Source organism: Cephus cinctus, unplaced genomic scaffold (assembly GCF_000341935.2).
Source record: "Cephus cinctus unplaced genomic scaffold, Ccin1 Ccin1_scaffold1163, whole genome shotgun sequence".
In the NCBI taxonomy this organism is placed as follows: domain Eukaryota; kingdom Metazoa; phylum Arthropoda; class Insecta; order Hymenoptera; family Cephidae; genus Cephus; species Cephus cinctus.
This window is the reverse complement of record NW_014333653.1, coordinates 444,957-467,484: the sequence shown is the minus strand read 5'-3', so window position 1 is coordinate 467,484 and position 22,528 is coordinate 444,957. Positions and strand designations below refer to the sequence as shown.

Below are 22,528 nucleotides of genomic sequence, written 5' to 3'. Positions count from 1 at the left end.
GTGTAGTTTTGTATTTCAGAAAGATGCAAGCCAAATTTTTGGCAGCCGGATAAGCAAAAAAAATTATTAGGTACTAATGATCTAAAAATCTGTTTTCTTTGAAAGACTTTTAATTTCTTAATCATTCATATTACGTGTGTATTGATAAGCAGAAATCATGTGCTGTACGATCAATACCTACCTGATAATCGATGAAAACATTGTAAATTTGTTACAGCGAATAAAATAAAGTAATATCTATAGAAAACATAATGATTTTTTCTTTTAAGTACGAACGGACGTCCTAGACACAATAATGAACAATTTTTTCAAAGATTTTCTTTTTTTTTTCTTGTAGTAAGACAACTGGTACCTATTGTATATATGTATATATTTTTACTTCTTAAACATAAAAAAATCAGTTGACAATTTCCGCTCGGTAACAATAAATTTCGATAATAACAAATGGTTAAAATTGCAATGATGATTATGTATGATACTAAAAGAAACAATTTAATCATCCAATGCGTTGATGAATGACAAACGGGGAAAACAGTAGAATCTTTTGGCAGTCTTTAAAAAAACTGTATTTTGGTCTAGGCGCCATCCTTGCTCTTGATTATAAAATAAAATGATCTTACCGTGTATTCCTTTCAAAGATAACATATTAAAATTCGTCAACACCAGCAACTATCGGTCCACAGAATTGCAGAGTAAATTCTAAAGACTCCTTATAAACAGATATCCCGATAGTAACTGTGTATCATCAATAGAAAATTAAAAGTTTCATATAAGGCAGTGTCAAAATGCTTATTCTAACATCATAATAGTCCAAATGTCTGAGACGCTTTAACAGGAAAAATAAAACTAAAACTTGGGCCCCACTAACATATATCCTGCTAGATTACTTTGTGGCAGCGAGTAGTTACAAAGCAACGAGCCACTCTCTTAAATAGAAACTGTCACCCCTCGCAACAATCTCAATAATATATATATATATATAACCACCCAGTTAACCCCAATAAAATCCAAATGATCACCAGGATGTAGAAGACAACCTTACTATCCAGGAGACTAGACAGTTTGGGTTCTCATTATGTTTGTTTTCTATATATCATTAAATTACCAGCCCGTACACTTTCATTCACTTTGCTACACCACAAGTACATAAATCTTATTCACATCCAATGGCTCAGCCATGGACACTCATCAGTCTTGCTCCTCGGTTTCGTCGACTGTCTCGCCGTTGTTATTTATCCTCAAGTGGTCTGGTTAACCTCAACCAAACTTCCGCCGATAATAGCTTCCAGTTGACTAGACGTCAGAGCATTCAGTGTTCTAATTCTTTCCTCCTCGCGTTGCGTTCTCAATGATATACGATTCGACACTCTTTTCCTTGATACTCCTGGCCCAACTTCCGGTGCGCCCTTAGACGTACTTCCGCTTTCCTCCTCATCATCCTCCTTCTGCGACTCTTCACCCTCTTCGCTGCTCAACTGAACCTGCGACGTATATTTCCGCTTAGGTGGACCCTTGTCAGGCCTAAGAACGGAAGGCAACTCAACAAAACGTCTAATTTACTTCTAGAACAAACAAATAAACAAATGCACAAAGGGATGCCCAACTTAAATAACGGGGAGCTACAGTGGATTCACAGGACTACGTGGATCGTGTTTCATCTTCTTGCTTCTGCCGATGTCATAGACACATTTGGTACGAGGACAAAAGTAAGAACGATTACTTACTGCTAATTACTACGCTATAAGGAACATGGAGGCTGATGCAAAAGTTCCCAGGTTTCTCTTTAGCAATAATACCAATTGTGGGGGTAAAGAAGTGAAAGATAATTAAAGACGTTACACCAAAGTATTCAGGATAAAGGGATTCTCTTGTTATCCGCGAGGAAACAGTCATTGAAACCAACAAGGAAATAGGGACAATGGGTCGAAAGAAAAATAATTTGAAAAAAAAAGTCATTTTTGTATCCAGTACGTCTTTCTTTTTTTCTCCTTATATCTCTTGCTTTAGAGACACCAGGTACGAGACCGATACATTGATTAATAAATCATAATAATTCATCCGCATTCGAATTAAGCAGCGATTAATTTTTACAGAAAAATTCCTCGATGCCAGACATCGCGTGTTTCAAGACAAAGTAATAAAAGAACGTTACATCTTCTAAAAAATAAAAAGTACAACGCAGTAGGTGTGCGTAAACTTGAGAATTTTAATTTTATTTCAAAGTCCTCATTCGTACAATTATAGAAACATGATCGCGTGGCTACGTATTTCAGAATTGTATCATTCTATGTAATTTACGTTTTTACGAAAATTGATAACGTTCTTTGATTAGAAAGCGATCGATTAATGAATTAACGTAAATAAAAAAACAAATGACATTACGGCCCACGTATGCCCAAATTACCATGGGCATAAATTTACGACGTTTTGTAGTTGTCATAGAACCATTGCCTATTCCGTCATGCTTAGCCACCACCCACGAGTCGGGGAAAGATAATATAATAAAAAATAAAGAGCAATTAGAGAACCGAACCGCTTTGTACTAGTACAAAGTTCCACGTGATTGAAAGATGGAAAGAAAGAAAAAGATATCTAACTCATAGAAAGCTAATGCTATATGAGAGCATAGAGCATAGTGAAGTTTCAGCCATATCCGCTTTTGCATGTTTATACGTACAAGTAGACTTCCGCAATTTCCGTCATATTGGTATCAGACTTCCCTGACGCCCCTTCTGCGGTTATGAAGACTTACACCGGTGATAGGAGAATCTTCGGCTTACCTCTACAATTGAGACTCTGGGAGAAGGTTCTCTGTGGACTGGGCTGTTTGTTAGAATTGGGCTACTGGAACCTCTTGAAGAACATTCCTTTTCGGTTTCTGTGTCGTTACCCGAATCCTCCTTCTCGTCTTCCAGTGGAGATTTTGTAGAAACCGTACCTTCGTGTAGCTTACAGGTAAAACCTCCCTTGTCTCCATACTCCATGAGATTGCCATCGAGATGGGCTAAGTGTGAAAGAGATAATGCAATGCACAGGGTTAGTTTTACGTTTTGGGTTAGGAAGTATGAAATTAATTAATGTAATAACTGAAATTATTGATTGCTTACCTTGACAGAAAGCAGTGCTACAAAAAGAACAATGTGCAGATGTCCTGCGACCACATTCTGCGCAGTGATGCCAAGGACAGCTAAACCTGCTGTCGAAGTCTTCAATGTTTACGCAGACCTTGTGATATCTCTTGTTGCAAGTCTTCTGATCACATTTTAATATATCCTCGGTATTTGTAAATGAACCACCACAGAACCAGCACAAAATTTTTCGCCATCTGATAATACATATAGGATTTATCACAGTTAATTACTAAACTGATCGCTAGGGTCGTATAAGGCACTTACCTTCTCTGACGTTTAACTTTTTCAGCATTCTCTATTTTTTTCTGTTGTATCGTAGTCAGCTGCTGTTTCTGTACCTTAAGTCCTATAAAACCACTGCAATTTGGTGCACCGCAAAGACATGGTTTTCTTGTTTCACCATCGCAGGCCAAATTGTAATTAAACGTAAGCTCTTCTCCAGGATCTATATCTCGTAGAGCGAACAAACCAATCCTCGTGTCTCCATTCACCGTCCACTTTTGTGTTTCGCAATTTGGCTGACACGAATGATCTGTAATCGATATTACAGTGAAATTAGAATCATAAACAAGAATGAAAGGGTTTTCAAGAATGAGAATACTTACTCATAAAACGACTCAGATTACCCTTAGGTTCTGCATCTATCATTCTATAATTATCTATAGTCAGGAAATAAAAGTTCTCGTTTTTTAGCTCTTTTTTGTGATTCAATCTACGCTTGTACTCAGCCTCGTCGATGACTTCGCCCACGTATTCAATGACAAATTGGCCGGCGTTAATAAACTCAAGACTCCTGAGTCCCCAACCGCGGCCAGCAGTATGGAAAGGCTCCATACCAGGGTACTGCCGCCTTACAAAATCTTGATTTTTACACTTTGACCCAGCAGGACAGATTGCAGGGTTACATTCGACAGAAAGAATACGATTAAGACAGTCCGTATCCGGTGCACATGGATTGTCCCATTCTGCATCACAGTCACAAGCTACCATACTCTCTACCTCAGTAGGTTTAACGTTACCCACCGGTTTGTTAACCTGGTGCAACAAAGAATGTTACATTTAAAGAATTTCTTCAGGATTAATAAGGATTTAATAAAATTGTATGACATACTTTTAATTTGACGTACGGTGGAGGTTTCAGTCTTGGTCCATACTCCTTGGCGGCAGCCCTTTCAGTTTTTAAACGTTGATGAACCTCGTTGGCCTCCTCCAGGGCTTTTCTGTAGGCTTCGTCAACGTTTCTTTTACCGGCAGTGACTTTTGTACTGGCGTCACCATCTTGATATAGGAATGCTCTTCCCCTATGAAAGTTAATTTTAATATATATCTATATTCCTTTACACGGAGGCTACGAAATCAAACACATACCTATGGACCCAGTAATAATTATTAGTTCCTAAGAACATAACACAAAATTCTCCTGGACTGTGGGCAATCGCAGCCACATTCTGTGGAACTTCATACGGATAACAAATACGTGAAGGCCACCAACGATAATTACCAAGTTTAACCCAGACAACTTCGCCGTAGAGCGGTAATCTGCCAGTCTCACAATCTTCACAAATAAATGCACCGTCAGGTGCATCGATACCTATGATAACAAGAAAATAAAGAATTAAACAGGAAGTTTTAAGTAATTCCTTTCGATAAAAAATTAGGATTATTTACTGTGATCTCACCTAGACATTCTGGATGAAAGGATGTTGGACACGTGTCGCAGCATATAAGACTCCCACCACGAGTGCACAAGAAGCACCAAGCTGCATTCAAAGGAGGCTGAGGCGATTTAAGATGTTTGGGACAGATGACCTGGCTGCCAGTTAATATAACCGAACCAGCGGGTATACACGATGTCGACGTGTGATAAGAGGAAGGGCAGCGAACGCAGCGTGCTAGTTTTTCAGTTGTGGAACGCGAGTGACTATCCTGAGGATTGTCTGAACTACAAGTATGACATACGTGATATGGACATGAGAGACGACCGCCCTGCCAGTGAGCCTGAATTATGAAATAGAAAGCGAAACAAGGAATAGTAAAAAGGACGATATAAGAACATGAAGAAATATGGAATTAGTTCACAGGACTAGGAAATAACTCACTTGAGGCCACGCCTTTAAACAAGCTGGATGATAGTGCTTTCCGCAAGCAAAGACAGAGCACCTCATCCTATCAGTTTCTCTTTCGTTGCATATGAAACATGCTGGTGCTACGCCAGATAAGCAGTCTATGCATTTGAATGTTTCTTCTTCCGATTGCTCATCGCTCTTTCCTGTAATTAATATTAATTAAAAAATTGCACACTAATTTTTATATAGGTTATACAATGGGACTCGTACCGTCTCCTTTATCATTGGAGTCATTATCATCGTCCTCAACATGATTTTCCTTTGTTTCCACTTTTCCATTCAGAACATCGTCTTCAGCGATGCTACCGTCCATACTGTGTTCTGGACTAGATTCGCCAGGTTTCACACAAGATAAATGAAAGTAGGAATAACAAGGTCCTCGACACCTAGTCAGTTTACCAGTTTTCTCACAAATTTGACAAACGCGTTCTAATTTTGTTCCCTTGAATAGGTTATAGGGTCTTGTCTTTTTCACTGTCTCAGTTCCACTTGTTTCTTCACTTTCGTTTTTATCCACTTTATTCCCCATCGCACTCAATTTCTCAGCTTTACTTACAACTAGGCTTATTTTCTCAGCCTTACTTGTCATTGATGATAATTTCTCAGCTTTACTCGTCACCAGGCTAACCTTCTCACTTTTTGACTTTAATCTTTTGTTTTCTCTAGGAGTTACAACTTCCTGACTGTCTGTTTCATTCTCGGTTAACGTGTCCGTCGGCGTACTACTCCTGGGCTTCATACTAGACTGATACTTTTTTCGTAACAAAGGGTTTAATGCATCCCAAGTTTTTTTTAAATACCGTCTTATTTCTGCCTCCGTAGCATCAGGCTGCTCGTCCTCTACCATATCTCGGTTTCTCTCGAAATACGTTTCAAAGTCTCCATCTGGTTCCTTTTTACGTCTCTTGGTCTTTGGCTTTGGCACTGGTGCTGCTTCATCACTGGAATCCTTGTGACTTGACGGTGGAGTTGGCGGTGTTTCTGCATTGATGCTGATGTCGTTTTTCTCATTATTTGCTTCATCTTCACGCTTCTGTCTCTTCATCTTTGATTTTTCTGAAATCTCTTCTTGGTCCCCTTCGTTTGACTATATTAATATGTAATGGAAAATTAAGTGATAACAAACTATTGATGGGTTCACGAGTCCTTATAAGACCATGCAACTTATAGGTACAGTACAAACTTACACTGTCTTGCTTATTGCGTTTTGAAAGAGGCTCATTCGAATCAATCGAAAGTCTCCTTTTCTTGGGCTTATAATTCAGTTTCATGACTCTTGGCGATTTTGACTTCGACTCCTGCACTGTAGGTTGGAAGACTTCAGATCTTTCTAGATCTGTCATAGGTAAAACCTCCGCAGCTTCCGAAACCGCTCTCTCCCATTTTTGTTTTATTCCTGGTTTGACCAAAAACGCTGCTGCGTACTTAGGATGCTTCTTTTTTATTGTCTGAGTGACCGACTCAGCAAGCTTTTGAAAATCGTCAAAACCGGTAAATGCTATCATTGAGTTCGACGAGACCCAGCTGTGGCGTCCCTTATCGCCGAAATATTGAACGTGTATCATTATCGTCTGTGCTCTGCCGGTTGCTGATTAAGAAATTTTCCAATGAATGCAAAATTTGATTTTATTCACTATGATAAAAAAAATGGAGCGACCACAATTTATAGAACACTGAATTATTATTAGTACAGGGCTAAAATGCATGAAGGTTAATGAGTTAAACCATCTTTTAAAATATAAGGCATCTCACAGAAACAGTCTAACTGGAATGGCAGAGACTCATATCTTTTAGCCATTTTTATAATTATTCTGACCAAAAATGATTGATTAAATAAAATATAATTTATAGTTTCGGTACTTACATTTTATTTTGTGGTAAGAGAATGTTGCAGGATCCAATGTTACAACACATGGCCAAAAAGGAAAAGTACCAACTCGTGCCCAACCTAATTGACCCACCTTCCATTTGCAGTCTATCGTTTCTCTGTCTACTTTTGGGACAGAAGCTTCTTCAGTTATAGGAATATTTGTTTGTTCTACAGATGGAGCCATTGGAGGTTCTTCTTGTTCTGGCTTTTTACTGTCCTTGAAACTATTGTCTAATATACCATTGGCATTTTCAATAGAAGCCTGAGCTCTACGTATCTTTGGTATTTTAGAATTCTGCAATAAGACAAATATTTCCTCCAAAATACTTGTATATGACAATGGTACATAATATTCCAAAAGAAATACAATTAAATTATAATTAATGCATAATGTTATAAATATTGGTATTTGTGTGAAGGGTAATAAATGTACAAAAAAATTGAAATATTTTGATATTGTCATCCTAGCAAAACTTACCATTGTAAACATGGCGAATGTGACGTAATATAGCACCTTCATTAGTTGTACAAAATTCCAAACAAAAAGCCACTGTAATATTAAAAAGAACTAACTAATCAAGCCTGTATATATTACGTCGCATTAGCCATGATATTAGAGCCTCTACCAAGATATTAAACAGTAGCCAATAAAGAAATAACAACATACCTTTGGAGAAGAGACTATAGGCATGTTCTTAGGAGACTTGGGTTTAATAGCACGACCGTAACGGCTAGTACCAGGTGAATTGATGCTTGAACGTAAAGTACTCTTTTTCTTGCTAGTATCAGATGCCTCTCTCGACTCCTTGTCGCTTTTGTCATGATCACTTGACTCTGAATTTTCCGTTGAACTCTCTTCATGGGCCTCTGCATCAGACGAGCTCATAGTGACCCGTTAGAAGAGGATATCTCGTATCCCAATCAAAGAGATCCTCCAGATCATGGAAGTTTAACTTCCCACGAGTCGTTCGATGCAAATTACAGGAACACCAAGCGTACCTTCGAGACGTGTACGTCGAAAACAATTTCCACTACCGCTGAAAATAGCCGCGATGGCCGATTTTTCGAGGGTTACCTCAATTCTCCAAAATATGCCACGTTTTCATGTACCAAACGTACTTCCAGCAGTAAGCTTCACTTCGGCTTCTACGAAATAGATGATGTTTTGATTTTTGCTCTAGTTAATTATTAAAATTAGTGAATTGTACCTCGACCTCACGGGATACGTTTCCCGCGATTTTGGCCGATCTTCGTAACCAAAGTTTTTTCTTACTCTTTTTACCGCACCAACCTTAGGGACTTTTTATTCTTCTTCCTTCGGTCATTAAACAGTCCTTTTTTCCATCCGAAATAACGAGAGCTTGACTAGTTTCTGTCGAGTGTTTATGCAATTTTCACGTGGCTATTTAGGCTGAAGGTAATCTATTACAAATAGTGATGAATAAATACGATTTCAATGGCATTTAATTATCGTACTGCCTACCTGCCATTGTCACTGATTGGTGGGGAAAAGAAAATATGGCATCGCCAGTTTTCCTTGTTAGAATTCCCTAGGTCTTTCTACTTAAATTTTATTTGATGCTTCGATATGACCTACTAATTTATCAACAATAAATGTCTGTCAGTCATTTATGAGTATCGAGTAATTTGGAAATTAAACATTTATATATATATTGTTGCAGCTTGAAATAATGATTGACAATATTATTGGTATGGTAATTTAATTTACAACATATTCATGTAACTTATTTTATTTGTTGACAAGATTACTTTTTTTAATGTTTATGCAAAAGTTATGAATGAAAACATATTAATATACTGTATGTAAATAACATTTTATAGACACTGTATCATTCAGCATTTACAGAACCTTGCTACTACATGTTTTTCAGCATCAAAGTCAATTAATTCTCTGAGACCATTGTCTCTAGCTTGAGCTTTCAAATCCTTTGTAAATTTTTCCAAATCATCTTTGCGCAATTCCGTTAAGAATTTTCTTGACTCGATTAACATCTTTCCTCCTGTTTTTAATAATGGTGCTGTGTTTCCCAATTGATTTGTCATATTGTGTGATAGCCAGACGACGTCAAACTTATTCATAAATTCTAATTTATTCTTGTAATTATCCAGTGCCGTTACAGGGTGTATGATTATCTGCAATAAAGATAGTCATTTTAATTTAAATCTCGTTTTCGTCTAGACACAGTTAACTTCAAGAAATTAAAATACCTGAATATCAGGAATGAGTTTCCATAAAATGGTTTCTTTCATTCTTGAAATCGTATTGCCCAAACTCCAAGATTCTTGTTCAATTTCACTGTCTGGCATCTCTGTCATTATGATACCATTTAAGATGGATGGATCTCTGTGTGCTGCCACCAATTCACAGCACAGTGGTTCATTTGTTCTTATTTCATGAATTACCTGTAACACTTCCTTCTCAGCTGTATCCGTTGCCCTTAATTTCTGCTTTCTAAATTAAAAATACAGAATCAAGTAACATATAATGATAATCCTATCAAATGCATTACTTATTTTTCTTGTCTTCCGTCTCCTCATCTAGAGCCCATGTCAAATAAGGGCCATTCGTTATGTCCCCCAGGTAGGCATAATGAAAGAAACCATCTCCCTGAGGTAAAATATTACTAAGCAAAGTTGGATTACTCCTAGCTGGTTCTCCTTCCAACCAAGTAAACGCAATTCCATTATTTCTCCAAAATCTAATTCCAATATAATTTATGATTATAGAATAAATACTACCACTTTCATAATATTCTGTTAATATTATTAAAGCAATATTACCTGTACTCTTGTATAGTTAAATTTTTATGCCCTCGGGGCTTCAATACCATATGAAAGTCCCAATCAAAGGCACCATCCTTATAATCATATCGAGTTCCTAATAATTTTCTCACTCTGCGATCCCAATACTCAACAACAGGAACACCCTCGCAGGTAGCACGTCCCCAAAACCTAGTAAAGTATTATACAGATATCCTAAAAGCCATTACTATTTAGACACTTGTATCAATAAAAAAAATTACTTAAAAATCCATTCCAAACGATCTCTGTCCCTATGTTTTAGTTTATCCAAAGACAGCCAGGGACATTCGATTGTTTTCGTCGGTATATCAACCAATCTATTGGCACGTCTGACCAAATATTTAGCTGTTGCAGGTCTCAATAACGTATTTCCCAAAATTTCCAAATAATACTGCGTAGCTTCTTGCAGACCTAATTTCATAAGAAACATAGAAACAGTTAACAGAGCACTGCAGCAATTAAGTTCCTCATGAAAACTCAATACCTAAATTTTCCTCTAAACATGTACTTAGAAGTAATATAGATCTGGCAACTTGCTCCATAGTTGGTTCGATAACATGAAATCTTATAGGACGTTTAGGATGCATGTAAGATGATGCAAGAGTTTTTGTGATATGTCTCGCATCAGCACTTCCTACAATTAAAAATTCCACAGGATCCTCCAAACAATTATTCTCACTCTCATGAATTTCTAGTCTCAAGTCCAACGGTGGACTATAGCCCCACCACATTTTATAAAAAAAAACTTCAAAAGTACACTTTATAGAAGACTTTAGTATGAAAAATATACTTCTCAGTACAAGCTTACTTCAATCATTAACATAGTAGATAGATAACTATTTACTGATGTTGCTACGGTGCAACAGTTACTATAGCAACTTACGCCACTTATACTTAACAAAATTTGAGTTAATCTACTTGTTAGAATATAAACAGTAATTCTATATAATTAATGATTAAATAAAGAGTACGGATTACGGTAAATAAAGATCAATAATAATCTAAAAACAAATTATGGCGTACATGAGTGATCGATATCTCCCTCTAGGACATATAAAACCATTTATTGATTTATGATAATATAGATTCTGTGACAAAGATAAAAATAACACCTTTTCAACCTCGCTCTCAACAAGGTTCCTTATTACCCTAATTATATTTAATTATTCATTAATTCAGCTCATTTGTCTCTTTTTTTTTGAGCCCGCTTATTACCACAACGTTGTAGAATGTCTGTCACGTGTCCCTTATGCTGGAATATTGCTATCAATTGCGTCCGGGCCTCATTCATTCCTTCGCTAATTAAACTACTTCGTTGCATGTTACCCTTAATGAGCTCGTTAGCCCGTTCCAAGCCATCATCTTGCCTACCCTTATTACCTTGTTGAGATTCCAACATGGAGAGTGTACTCTTTAATTTCTCGTGCACCTGTTAATCAAAATTACCCAAGTGGATTAATACAAATTTACTTCTACTGATTCTGTATAGATCATTCGATATTTTGCTATATTTTGTTGCTTTAACTGTTATATATACGTACTTGTTTCTCAAGCTCAGCGAGATCTTCCATTTGTGCGGTAAGGTGATAGACTTTCCAGCCATTTAATTTTTGTAGAACATGTGTTTGTTGTGCTAACTCTGCCACGGAAGGCCTTCTTTCTTCGCGTGGTCTTACGTCGCTAGGACGTCTATAGTGATGGAGTCTGCCGCCCCATCTGTTCTTCCACGAAGATCCTATTTTTAAATCAGAAACAAACGCATTGATTCATAATGGTGATAACTGTTCATTGCATTAGTTATTATCAATTTCTTTTCGCGGTACCGTTAACAACAACCTTACCCAGTAAGGATGGAGTTGGTCTTGTTCGAATGGCAGCAGGTACTCGTTGGTTAGACGATTGTTTATTAGCATCTTGTTGTCCTGAAATCTGTTTCTTCTCGTTACATTTTTCCTTTAATTCTTCCTTAAGTTCTTTTTTAATCTTTTCTTCAGTGATAAACTGCATTTCTTCCTCTGTACACCTCGCTTCGGTAAGCTCAACTCCCGTAAGCTGCTGCTTGCGCGGTTTCTTCCTGGGTGACATTTCCACAGTTGGATTAATCGTGATTCTAGATTGATCAGGCTCTTCGTCGAGACCTGGTGATGATGTGGCCGAGACAGTAGTAGATCCTGAACTCTGGCATCCACCACCATCCCGGTCTCCTCTTGGAGAACATGGTGGGCTCGAGGTAGAGACAGCAGGTGGTAAGGATGCCAGGACAGGAACCAAATTTTTTGCGACCCCTAGAATAATCAGATTTTAGAATAGATCAGATTAAGTTAGGTGTTCCACTTATATAGGCTGCAATGAAACAAAGATAACAATACCTTTCGCAGGCGAGCTATCATGATCTCTTTTTCGGAGTATACTAGGCCTAGGAGATGCGTTAGGCTTCGTATGAGGTTCCTCGTATCCTGGTTCCACTAGAAGACGAACCGGCTGTACAGCAGTTTGTCTATATTGTGAGTAGGTACCTAGCAACGTCATAGATCCTGTTATTTTGTGCATAAAATATTAACACGGATGACAATCTTACAGAAAAGTATTTTAGCGGATGTGGAAGTGCACTTATCAAACGTAATCTTTCAGTGTGACATCAAACAAATAAAAAGAACGAAGCGAAAGACGAGGGTGGAAGCCGAGTATCCTGTGAAAATACTCCCGGGACGCTTAAATGAGAATGATAAATGAGAAGCGTTCGTTAAATCCTGATACTACGTTAATTCAAATCCCTGATAACGGACCACTCACCCGAGGGCTCGAAAGAGTAATAGGTAGTGGTCTGAGGTGCGTGCAGGTATTGACCTTGAACCGTTTGAGCTGTACTAGAAGCCGACGTAGCGATGTTCGTATTAGTGCTGGACACCCTGAGATTCGATTGCTGTATAGATGGCTTCAGTTGTACTGTCTGTTGGACATTTTGCGCCTGGGGTGTCTTTATCGCAGCCTGCGTCACCCTGTTCGGTGCCAGAGGTAGCGGATGGAGCGACATTCCCGTTATCCTTGCGACAGACGTAGGGGTCTGCTGTGCTACCCGAGTTACGTTTGCTGCATTTGCCGTTGTCGTAATCACTCGCGACACAGTACCGAGATTCGAAAGGGACGTGACACTTTGAACTACCCTTGGTGTTCCTTGTTGTTGCTGTACCTAGACGAAGATGAACGTGGGATGTTTGGTTGTTTTTATAGTCATTCACGCTGGTACTGTCTATGAAGACTTTACCTGCTGCTGGGGCACCACGATACGACTCACGTTGCCGCTGGATGTTCCGCCAGTCGTACTGATTGCTAGTTGCCTTCCTACTGGCTGCACGGTTACTGATGCTGTACTGGATATCCTATTACCAGCTCCTATCACTGGCGCGGAAACGGCTATGCGGTTGACGGTCGTTGTGGTGCTCAAGGGTCTACTTGCTTGGCTGGGCTGGAAAAAACATGCCAAGCGTGAATGTTTTATATTAAATATTAGAGTGATCAAGTTAAGAACTTATCACTGAGATAACGAACTTGATTTACTTGTAGGGTCTGTGTTGCTGGTCTTCCTTGTTGAGGCAACTGAGCTATGCTGGTTACTTGAGGAGTCGGTGGTTTACTTTGCGCTACTGTTAATCGCGCAATATTATTATTTGCTTGGAGAACTGGTGTTATCAATCTGGATGGTGCACCAGGAACCCCTGTGACCACAGTGGCCTGCACAGGTCGTCCTTGAGTCGGTGATACCAGTCGTGGTTGCTGTCCAGCGTATGCTGCTGTTGGTGCTCTTGTTGTTACACGACTTACCGGAGGTACTGGATGTCTTTGCGGTTGTGCGTATACAACAGATGTTGTTTTAGGTTGCCATTGAGGATTTGATACTGTTGTGTTTGGTCTGTAATGAAGATGGGACTTAATTGATGCTCCGATGAATTAGAAGTATAGCAGAGTTGTGTGATAAATACCCAGGTCTCGCTATAGGTATAGATTGTCCCGTACTTGCACGGACAATTGGAGTAGCTACTGTTGATCTTGGGGCTGAAATGTTTGCAACAGCTGCTGGTCCACGAGGTACATGATACGTAGCTGGGATCGTTGTAACTATCTGCTGAGATTGCTGTCCTTGCTGCTGCCCTTGCGATTGGCTTTGACGTTCTACCGTACTTAACATTCCAGGCGATATTATTCTAACCGTGGAGCCAACTGAACAAAGCTGTAACAGTTGGGTGTAATATTATTATAGTTAATTCTCTGGATTACATGCAAAATGATATCCTTACCGTTGTTGTCATCTTGCTTGTTTCTGTTGACGGTGTTGTGCCAGGCTGTGCTAACGATTTCATTAAAGACAGCTTCGAGTTTAGTTCCAAGGATACAGATTTACCCACTAATCCTGTAGGTGTTCCCACTGATCCAACAACGGTCTGTGTTGGTTGGATATTTTGCACACTGCTTTGAGCAACATTTTGAACAGTCTGCACAGTCTGTATATTCTGTATCGTGGTTAGATTTTGTGCTACAGTTTGTACCACACTTTTTGGTGGTCTTTTTTCACCATTTCCATCTACAGGATTCATGTTTGGATCTACCACTCTGAATCCAATAAAAAATTAGATCAACCTTCGTAGCACAATAATAAAATGAAATTTAAAAAAAAATTAACTTATCACCCATATATATAAAATTGGTAAACATTATTCACGAACATATGAAAAATTGTGTATCAACTTTAATTGAAAATGAGTCCCATGATAAATAATTTGTGTCACACATCCGTCAGAAGTAAACAATTTGAACAAGTTATGAAACATGTTATTATTAGTCTTTTTGACAGACAGACGCTGGGCATTCTTTTCTGATAACATGAAAAATTGCACATACCTGCACTGAACAGTAGCACTGTTACAATATTATTGGAGCAATAATTATATATAAGTCGTTTTTTAACTTGATTTTAGTTTTTCATTTACTTCTTTCACAGAAAACATTTTACAAACAACATAGCAAACTCGACATTATTGTAGGCAGAGGTTGGATACTCTTATGTGAAGACATATATATACCCACGTTTTGCACTGCCCCTGTATCTACTGCGCAGAACTAAAATCGAATATCCCTAGAAATACTGATGGGAATTTTGAAAGCCCTCTCAAAGGGAAGGTCTAAATTGTTGATAAATTTAGTTAGGGTCTACTGGTTTAGTTATTCAATCAGTTGTCTGTAAAATTTCAATAAACAATATCCATACATGCTGTACCGATGCTATTTTCTTTTACTAAGGACTGAAGGTAAATATTTTTCTCATGCGTTTGATGCTGCAGGAATCTGACGTATTGACGTAACTTTGAAAATGCTGTCATCTGTGAATTTAAGCAGCTATTACAATTATCCTGGATAAACTGTACCCAGTTGTTGCCGCTGGTTCATTGGATTTTGTAATTTTAAAGCACGTTTACTGTAAATTTAATTTTGTTTTTCTGGTTATATCATGTTTCATAGGGTAATAGCACATTCAGACAGGTATTTTATATTGAATTATTACAGAAAAGTATTCATGGATACTACTCAAACTGAATGTGATGCAGTTAAGAAAATTTCAAAACATACAGAAGTTATCAAGGAAGGTAAAGCTGAGATTCTAGTTGCTGAAAAGAATGTATTTTATAACCCCGTGCAAGAATTTAACCGGGATCTTAGGTACAATTTATTCATTTCTAAAATGTATATTAGAAATTGTTTAATACTCTTATTTTTATATAAATATTATATTTCAGTATTGCGGTGATATCCTTTTTTTCAAAAATTAGATACAAGACTGTGCTCGAAAAGAAAGATCCAAAGTTAAAAGATAATGGAATAAATATTGAGGATATTAATTTACAAGCTGGATTAAGGAATGAGGTGAATATACATTCTTAAGAAATATAATTTAACGAGTTTCGAAATTTTTACTTAATAGTCTTAATCTTATTTGCTTATTCATTCCTTAGGATGGAATTACGGTATTGGAAGCATTATCTGCAACTGGTTTGCGCAGTATAAGATATGCTAAAGAAATCCCTGGCATTAAGCAGATCACAGCTAATGATATTTCTGCAAAGGCAGTCGATAGTATTAAAAAAAATATACAGCACAATGAAGTAGAAGATTTAATAACTGCGAGTCACGACGATGCAACGTACGTAATTGCAAATATAAAATAAATTAAAACGATATCAATTCACTATAAGTTCGTTTAATTTGCAGCATGCTTATGTATCGGAGCAGGAGAAATCGTTTCGATGTTGTTGATTTGGATCCATATGGATGTCCATCCATATTTCTAGATAGTGCTGTACAGTGTATTGCAGATGGTGGATTGCTTTTAGTCACAGCAACCGATATGGCAGTGTTAGCTGGTAATTCACCAGAAACCTGCTATGTGAAGTACGGTGCGATTTCTCTGAAATCCAAAGCTTGTCATGAAATAGTAAGAATCGGTTCTACAGATTACACATCCAAAATGATGTACGAATGGTAGTTGAATTAATCGTCAACCAAGAACTTACTAAATGACTTACTTCTAAATCAAAAATCTAACATTTATATTCGCCACAAACGTTCACAAATATTTTTGACTCGCAGGCTTTAAGGATACTGCTGCAGCACATCTCGTGTCATGCAGGACGTTACGGCCGATATATTCAACCAGTACTGTGCATCAGTGCAGATTTCTACATACGAGTATTCGTACGAGTTTTCTCAGGGCAAATAAAATGCAAAGCTAACACCAGCAAATTGGGAATGATATATCAATGTGTAGGATGCGAGACCATGACGATTCAACCACTTGGTGCAATTAAACCAAATGGAGGTTACAAACTGGCTAATGGACCTGTGGTGGATCAGCTGTGCAAGCATTGTCGGCATAAACACCATGTACGTAAACAATGCATAACTAGATAATATCTTGAAGATTCACTATAAAATCATTTTAGATCGGTGGACCAATATGGCTAGATCCTTTGCACGATCAAGTCTTTATATCGAAACTCTTGTGTACTCTTGATAACATGGAATTAGGTACTTTAAAAAGAATACAGGGCGTCTTAAATGTTGTACATGAAGAATTAGACGTACCATTGTATTATACACTTGATCGTTTGGTAAACATTTATTAATTATTCACATACTTTTGCACTATTTCACACATAGCTAAATATTTAATCTATATCTGTTAGATGTCCATTGTACGATGTCATACTCCAACTATTCTAGCCTTCAGGTCGGCTTTAATGAATGCAGGTTACAAAGTGTCATTCTCTCATGCCAATAAGGTGTCGATAAAAACAGATGCGCCAAATGAAGTTATATGGGACATTGTGCGAACATGGGAGAAGGTAATGGGTTTTTTTGTCAATTTTCTTGTAACATTTCTGTTTGCACTCATATAACAAGAACCTACTCTCACTCAAGGATCATCCTGCCAAACGTGAAAAACTTGATGAAAACAGTCCTGCTTTAGCTATTCTCACCCAGGAATGTACTAAAGAAATTTCATTCGACATACATCCTCTGGCTAATCCTCTTTCACGACAAAAACATTTGACCCGTTTTCAAGAAAATCCAACTTCCTTCTGGGGACCAGGTACACGTTCCACGACAATGTAAGTATCTCTGCTTTGCATACTTAAACAATTTATACAGTGTATTATATTTTCATTGAAAAACCTTTCAATAGGGTTCAGTCAGATAGATCAGATTCCAAGAAAAAGCGGAATCAGAATAAAAATTCAAAAAAGAAATTATCTGCGGTAACGGAGAAGATCGAAGAGATAAATGAATCTGATGAAACTGTAATTGAACAAGGACCACCTGCCAAGCAGGCTAAACAAGAATCGTGAATGACGCGTATACGTAAAAAATACTTTTTTATAGATTGTAACAAATGTTTATAATAAAAATAACGGACTAGAAGATCCAACGACGGACGTAATAAAAGTTTTATTTGGAACGGAAAGAAGGAATATGGATTATTGGCTTTAACTATAATAATGAACTATTCGTAAAGTTAATCTTAGGTAAATTACTAAGACTCAAATTTCATTGATTTATATTTTTGTTAAATCTAACACCTGATTAGTAAATTCTGATTATATACTCTGTGGTGGAAAAATTATAAATGTGTCTGATACTGATATCCATGGTAACGCCATGTCACAACTTTCCACCATTTGTAGCAAGCATTTATTTCGTTATCCTACTTTGTCCATTATTATTCATAGTAAAACGGAGTTTAATAAGGTGAAGAAATGAGTGAGGATATAAAGTTTATTGTCACGGAGTTAAATAAATTATTCGGAAGGAATTACAACTTAATCTCATTCGATGCTCTGAACTCGGAGGATCTGTTGCAAGTATGTTAAATAATTTTTTTTCTTCAAATAATTTATACTCCAAATACTATAAATATTTTATTTATATAATATTTTTAATAACTATTAGATCCTGAGCGATGTGTTATCAGAGATTGAACAACCAGGCGGATCCAGGATTGATGTAAGAACTGAAACTCCTGAGCAAAGTTCAGTCCGTATTTTTTCAGCTTTACGGATATTAAAATACCAGCCCAATTCCGATCCAGTAATATTCAGGTATAGTGAACTGTTTTTTATTGAAATTTCTATGCTCTGTTAATCAATCCAGTTTCAAAATCTTAGGCAAGGTCTCGTAAGAGGAGATGCAGAACCAATTTATGCCGTTCTTAAATGGCTTCTATCAAATATGCAACTGGCTCGCCAAAGAGCCTATCTGGCACGTTTCCTAGTGAAGGTGGGTAACTAAAATTACTTATCAGGAAGCTTTAATGTCTCGTTATTCGTCATCTTTAAAGCTGGATGATATTACAGGTGGAAATACCACTAGAGCATCTTGGTGATTCAGAAATGGCTGCCTTGTATGAACAGTACTCTAGGCTTGTAGAGGAATTCAAGATGGTTCATAAAGAAAGAGAAGCTGGGAAAAAGGTACTAATTTGAAATAAATGGCAATTTACAAAACAGTTAGTATCATATCCATCGTTATACAGGGCGGAGAAGCAGCTGCTGAATTAAAAGCAGATTTGGAAGCAATGGAAAAAGAGCGCGAAGTAAGAATACTCATGTTTACAATAAATTATCATCTATTCTTCTTAAGTATTTCAAGTAAAAATATTATTGAAAAACATAGGTAGTATTAGGTCGAGTAGAAAAAATGAAATTAAGAGCCGAACCAGCGCTTCATCTGCTTGAAGCAGCACGAAAATTGCGTGTCGAAAGAGACAAGGAACGAGAACTAATTGTACAGAAAGAACAGCAGCAAGATACTATGGTGAAGCTGCAGGTAAAATTATTAAAGCTTTTGCACTTTTATATCCTGTATTTAATTATGAATTATTGTCAGGTATCACTCCAGAGAGCAGAGCGCGAATTACAGACATTAAAACAAATGGGAGCTGGACTAACGTCTCAGGCTTTAATTCAACGCTTATCCGAAGAGGTCATGGTGCAAAGTGCTGTTACCAAAGAAAGACTTCCATCCGAATTAGCTGCTAAAAAGGCTCACGTTAAAGCACTAACTACGGTAGTGAAATCAGCACATTTAGGACCAGATGAAATTGTTGCCTTGAGAAACAGACTGGACATTGCTGCTCGAGAAGTACAGGCATTGGCTGAGAATAAGGTACATAGTCTATATTCCTTGTAACGTGTATATTGATATTAAGTTTTTATGTAAAAAATAATTATTGATAGGCTGTAGCAGGCGTTGCGGATAAAATGGCACCGTTTAGACAGCAAGCTGCAGCAATTGCTGGAATGAAACGAAATGCATTGGATAAGCTAGAACGAGCTGAGGCTGCAATGACGGACTTAAAAGTCAAATTGGAAGAGAAAAGAGAAGAAGCAAGACGTTTGGCTGAAGAACCAGCACCTAGAGGAGATGAACTCAAACGATATGTTGCTCGTCTTAAAACTAAAAGTGCTTTGTACAAACGTCGTAGAGCTGAATTAGCAGGACTCAGAGCTGAGAATGGAGTGCTTAATCGAACACTTCTTATTTTGGAAGCGCAGGTACATCAATAGATTCTCTAGGATTGACTGAAGCTTTTATACTTATGTCTGATTTATTTTAGTTAGCAAAATTAAAACCAACCGATGATGCAATGCCTGTTAGATCAGCTACGGTCCTGCCAGACGATTGTACAGTAGAAAATGCTGCTACGATCAATGCACAACTATCGAGAAATATTTCTGCATTCAGGGCTCAACTTGCACCTTTGTTAAATGGTACGAAGTGCATAGTGTAGGTTTAAGTTTAATCTTTATTTGGTTAACACATTAATTGGTACTGCTACAGAGCTTAGACCATTAAGACAAAAGTTTCAAGAACTAGAAGAGCGTTACATAGCTGCTTACAGGAGTTACAGTTCTATTGAAACCAGTATGGAGAGTTCAATGAATAATTTATTGAACGAAGTAAATCTTCTTAGAGAAAATGTCAAAAAGGTTATTTAAGAATGTTTTTTTGACACAGTTGAAAATTATAACAACTATTCTAATGTCATTCTTTAATTGTCTTCAAGGATACCGATGAAATAGAAAGATTACGTCAAGAGATAGCTACACTAAAACTAGCCCAAGACAGAATTCAAGAAGAGATCAGAGTGAGGAATATTTTTTTCTATACTGTAAGGATACTTTAACCGTGCGCCATATGGGGAGTGGTAGTTTTTAAATTCATTATTTGTGACAGCATTATGCAAGCCCTGGAGGAGGTCCAACATTAAGAGATGAACTAAACGAGATGATACAGGTGGAAGAAAAGAAGTCAAAACTCTTGAAGGATGATGAAAAAAGTTTAAAGGAACGCGCTATAGAGAGCGAGAATCAAACTCAACAGTGGAATAATTTGATAGCGTATGTAGTTATATTTCAATAATCGGTTACAATTTGCAGCAAAATCATGAACCAATTTGTTGCAGGATCTTTGAATGTAAATTGCAATGCGCCGAAGACAGTAAGAAAAGAGATGGTGTTATTGTCCGCGGTCAAGGAGCAGAAACACTCATATTACAGTAAGAAATCAAAAATAATATACGCTTTAATAATCCATAGTAATATACTAATACTTATTTGTAACTCACAGCAATATTTTCCTCAATATTATTTAAGATACAAAAATATAAACTATTGAGAAATCTTATTAGTACACTTTTCTGCGTATTATTATGAATAATGCGATTCCCACACCAGTTACCAACGTTGTCAGAGTGAATCGAATTTTCCATCTTTTCTCTTTCTACAAAAAACCATAGTGTTTCAATAATTATAGTATTCCAATACATTAATAATATAATATAAATATTTTTAGTTTAAATATTGTACCGTTGAAACAAGTGCTCCCAGATCACGTAGCACATACTCAACATCTTCTATTTCCGTAACTACAGCCATTGCTGCTGTTCTTAGAGCATCGCTGGCACGCACACCTTCGTTTAAATCTATGAAGAAATCTTGTGACTCTCTTGTTAATCTCAAACGAGCATAAGCCACAAATGCTTGGATGAAAGACAGGTGTTGCTGTCCGTTTTTCAGTATTTCAATAAACTGTTTATGTCTGTAAGGAATTAACGAGCTTAAATTCAGCACATTTTCTAGCAAAATAATTTATATACCCAATAATTCCATACCTATCATCGGAAGCCAATGCTGAACCATTATTACTTTTTATTAAAGTTTTTACTTGTTTGCTAAATTTCTTAGCGAGGGTTTGATCAGCACCTATGAAAGTACAAATAAATACATGTCACTGATAAAAGAATGATAACATTTATTTTGATTAGAATGAAATTTACATTATATTTACCAAGTGACATTAAATCCTCCACCGTCATGTACGGTAAGTCTGTAGTACAAATATTTTTCTCTTTAAACTGTAAAAGCAAATCCTTAGCGCCAAATCCACGTAACAACAATGCTGTCCTTCGTGTAAACTCAAAGGGATCATCATCATCGCATTGCCAATCCTTTAATTCAAGATCCATTTCTAATTGGCAATGAAATTATAGCAATACCTAAAAGCAATAATTAAGAAGACCATTCTTAAAACTAACATAAACAATTAACTGATGACATATTTGTAAAATTGCCTATTCCCCAATATTAACAATGTATCAAAATTGATGAAAAACAATATTAATAAGTAAAATGATGCAGACTGCAATTTTAGTTTGACTACTATAAAGAAACTATAAAATATTTCTCTATCTACTTACGAATTAATAACAATAATTATAATTATAATAACAATAATAGCGCGCTACTCAACAAATTACAAGATCCACGTGCAACTATTACTAACTTCATTTTACGATGTAATTAATCGACTAACCGACGTTGAATATCTTCACGTGGTAAAATGCCGTCTGGATACTTTAAATTTTTTTTTAAATTATTTAAAAGTCAGCTAAGCGCTTGACAGATTTCAAGAAAGTTATATATCTTATTGCATTACTGTTGCAGTCTTATTGCAGTCCTATCAAAAGA

The 22,528-nt window shown here is 36.9% G+C and overlaps 6 protein-coding genes across 23 annotated transcripts; 2 read left to right on the top strand and 4 right to left on the bottom strand.

Annotated features, from left to right (window-relative positions):
• Positions 1 to 353: 353 nt before the first annotated feature.
• On the bottom strand, positions 354 to 8,733 carry LOC107272312 (histone-lysine N-methyltransferase NSD2). 9 transcript variants are annotated; one of them, XM_015749340.2, is made up of 16 exons: positions 8,611 to 8,733; positions 8,336 to 8,549; positions 7,795 to 8,273; positions 7,606 to 7,677; positions 7,122 to 7,422; positions 6,445 to 6,845; positions 5,468 to 6,344; positions 5,231 to 5,400; positions 4,811 to 5,129; positions 4,500 to 4,722; positions 4,243 to 4,432; positions 3,737 to 4,166; positions 3,396 to 3,663; positions 3,108 to 3,325; positions 2,781 to 3,004; positions 354 to 1,481 (listed from the first exon to the last, which is right to left on the bottom strand). In XM_015749340.2, exons 3-16 carry the CDS (start codon positions 8,011 to 8,013, stop codon positions 1,239 to 1,241), a joined length of 4,155 nt encoding a protein of 1,384 aa, XP_015604826.1. In that variant the 5' UTR covers positions 8,014 to 8,273; positions 8,336 to 8,549; positions 8,611 to 8,733; the 3' UTR covers positions 354 to 1,238. The 9 variants fall into 9 exon arrangements, 8 of the variants coding, with proteins under 8 accessions (XP_015604826.1, XP_024945453.1, XP_015604825.1 ...); XM_025089685.1 differs by having other exon boundaries at positions 8,342 to 8,549; XM_015749339.2 differs by having other exon boundaries at positions 8,401 to 8,549.
• Positions 8,734 to 8,897: 164 nt separating this feature from the next.
• Positions 8,898 to 10,706, bottom strand: LOC107272323 (dynein assembly factor 3, axonemal homolog). The gene is made up of 6 exons (XM_015749382.2): positions 10,435 to 10,706; positions 10,172 to 10,361; positions 9,930 to 10,100; positions 9,659 to 9,847; positions 9,357 to 9,600; positions 8,898 to 9,281 (listed from the first exon to the last, which is right to left on the bottom strand). Exons 1-6 carry the CDS (start codon positions 10,679 to 10,681, stop codon positions 8,982 to 8,984), a joined length of 1,341 nt encoding a protein of 446 aa, XP_015604868.1. The 5' UTR covers positions 10,682 to 10,706; the 3' UTR covers positions 8,898 to 8,981.
• Positions 10,707 to 10,962: 256 nt separating this feature from the next.
• On the bottom strand, positions 10,963 to 15,008 carry LOC107272315 (histone deacetylase complex subunit SAP130-A). Of its 3 annotated transcripts, none has more exons than XM_015749349.2 (10): positions 14,847 to 15,008; positions 14,246 to 14,558; positions 13,931 to 14,178; positions 13,500 to 13,860; positions 13,216 to 13,416; positions 12,744 to 13,140; positions 12,320 to 12,466; positions 11,792 to 12,235; positions 11,492 to 11,685; positions 10,963 to 11,379 (listed from the first exon to the last, which is right to left on the bottom strand). In XM_015749349.2, the coding sequence occupies exons 2-10, from the start codon at positions 14,540 to 14,542 to the stop codon at positions 11,131 to 11,133; spliced, it is 2,538 nt and encodes an 845-aa protein (XP_015604835.1). In that variant the 5' UTR covers positions 14,543 to 14,558; positions 14,847 to 15,008; the 3' UTR covers positions 10,963 to 11,130. The 3 variants fall into 3 exon arrangements, with proteins under 3 accessions (XP_015604835.1, XP_015604838.1, XP_015604837.1); XM_015749352.2 differs by having other exon boundaries at positions 12,798 to 13,140; XM_015749351.2 differs by having other exon boundaries at positions 13,509 to 13,860; positions 14,847 to 15,007.
• A 96-nt stretch (positions 15,009 to 15,104) lies between these two features.
• Positions 15,105 to 17,971, top strand: LOC107272320 (probable tRNA (guanine(26)-N(2))-dimethyltransferase). Of its 4 annotated transcripts, none has more exons than XM_015749364.2 (10): positions 15,105 to 15,253; positions 15,510 to 15,662; positions 15,740 to 15,866; positions 15,956 to 16,143; positions 16,212 to 16,434; positions 16,590 to 16,883; positions 16,943 to 17,110; positions 17,186 to 17,344; positions 17,421 to 17,611; positions 17,686 to 17,971. In XM_015749364.2, the coding sequence occupies exons 2-10, from the start codon at positions 15,520 to 15,522 to the stop codon at positions 17,846 to 17,848; spliced, it is 1,656 nt and encodes a 551-aa protein (XP_015604850.1). In that variant the 5' UTR covers positions 15,105 to 15,253; positions 15,510 to 15,519; the 3' UTR covers positions 17,849 to 17,971. The 4 variants fall into 4 exon arrangements, with proteins under 4 accessions (XP_015604850.1, XP_015604849.1, XP_024945463.1 ...); XM_015749363.2 differs by lacking the exon at positions 15,105 to 15,253 and adding an exon at positions 15,273 to 15,422; XM_025089695.1 differs by lacking the exon at positions 15,105 to 15,253 and adding an exon at positions 15,366 to 15,411.
• Positions 17,897 to 21,185, top strand: LOC107272318 (intraflagellar transport protein 81 homolog). 3 transcript variants are annotated; one of them, XM_015749357.2, is made up of 14 exons: positions 17,897 to 18,025; positions 18,230 to 18,361; positions 18,450 to 18,598; positions 18,665 to 18,776; positions 18,854 to 18,970; positions 19,033 to 19,092; positions 19,173 to 19,325; positions 19,386 to 19,664; positions 19,736 to 20,053; positions 20,116 to 20,269; positions 20,340 to 20,488; positions 20,566 to 20,670; positions 20,736 to 20,899; positions 20,965 to 21,185. In XM_015749357.2, exons 2-14 carry the CDS (start codon positions 18,257 to 18,259, stop codon positions 21,059 to 21,061), a joined length of 1,962 nt encoding a protein of 653 aa, XP_015604843.1. In that variant the 5' UTR covers positions 17,897 to 18,025; positions 18,230 to 18,256; the 3' UTR covers positions 21,062 to 21,185. The 3 variants fall into 3 exon arrangements, with proteins under 3 accessions (XP_015604843.1, XP_015604844.1, XP_015604842.1); XM_015749358.2 differs by lacking the exon at positions 17,897 to 18,025 and having other exon boundaries at positions 18,113 to 18,361; positions 20,566 to 20,646; XM_015749356.2 differs by lacking the exon at positions 17,897 to 18,025 and having other exon boundaries at positions 18,113 to 18,361.
• On the bottom strand, positions 21,053 to 22,511 carry LOC107272327. Of its 3 annotated transcripts, none has more exons than XM_015749400.2 (5): positions 22,374 to 22,511; positions 21,849 to 22,056; positions 21,673 to 21,763; positions 21,368 to 21,599; positions 21,053 to 21,281 (listed from the first exon to the last, which is right to left on the bottom strand). In XM_015749400.2, the coding sequence occupies exons 2-5, from the start codon at positions 22,024 to 22,026 to the stop codon at positions 21,186 to 21,188; spliced, it is 597 nt and encodes a 198-aa protein (XP_015604886.1). In that variant the 5' UTR covers positions 22,027 to 22,056; positions 22,374 to 22,511; the 3' UTR covers positions 21,053 to 21,185. The 3 variants fall into 3 exon arrangements, with proteins under 3 accessions (XP_015604886.1, XP_015604887.1, XP_015604884.1); XM_015749401.2 differs by having other exon boundaries at positions 22,344 to 22,487; XM_015749398.2 differs by having other exon boundaries at positions 22,258 to 22,388.
• Between the last annotated feature and the right edge of the window lie 17 nt (positions 22,512 to 22,528).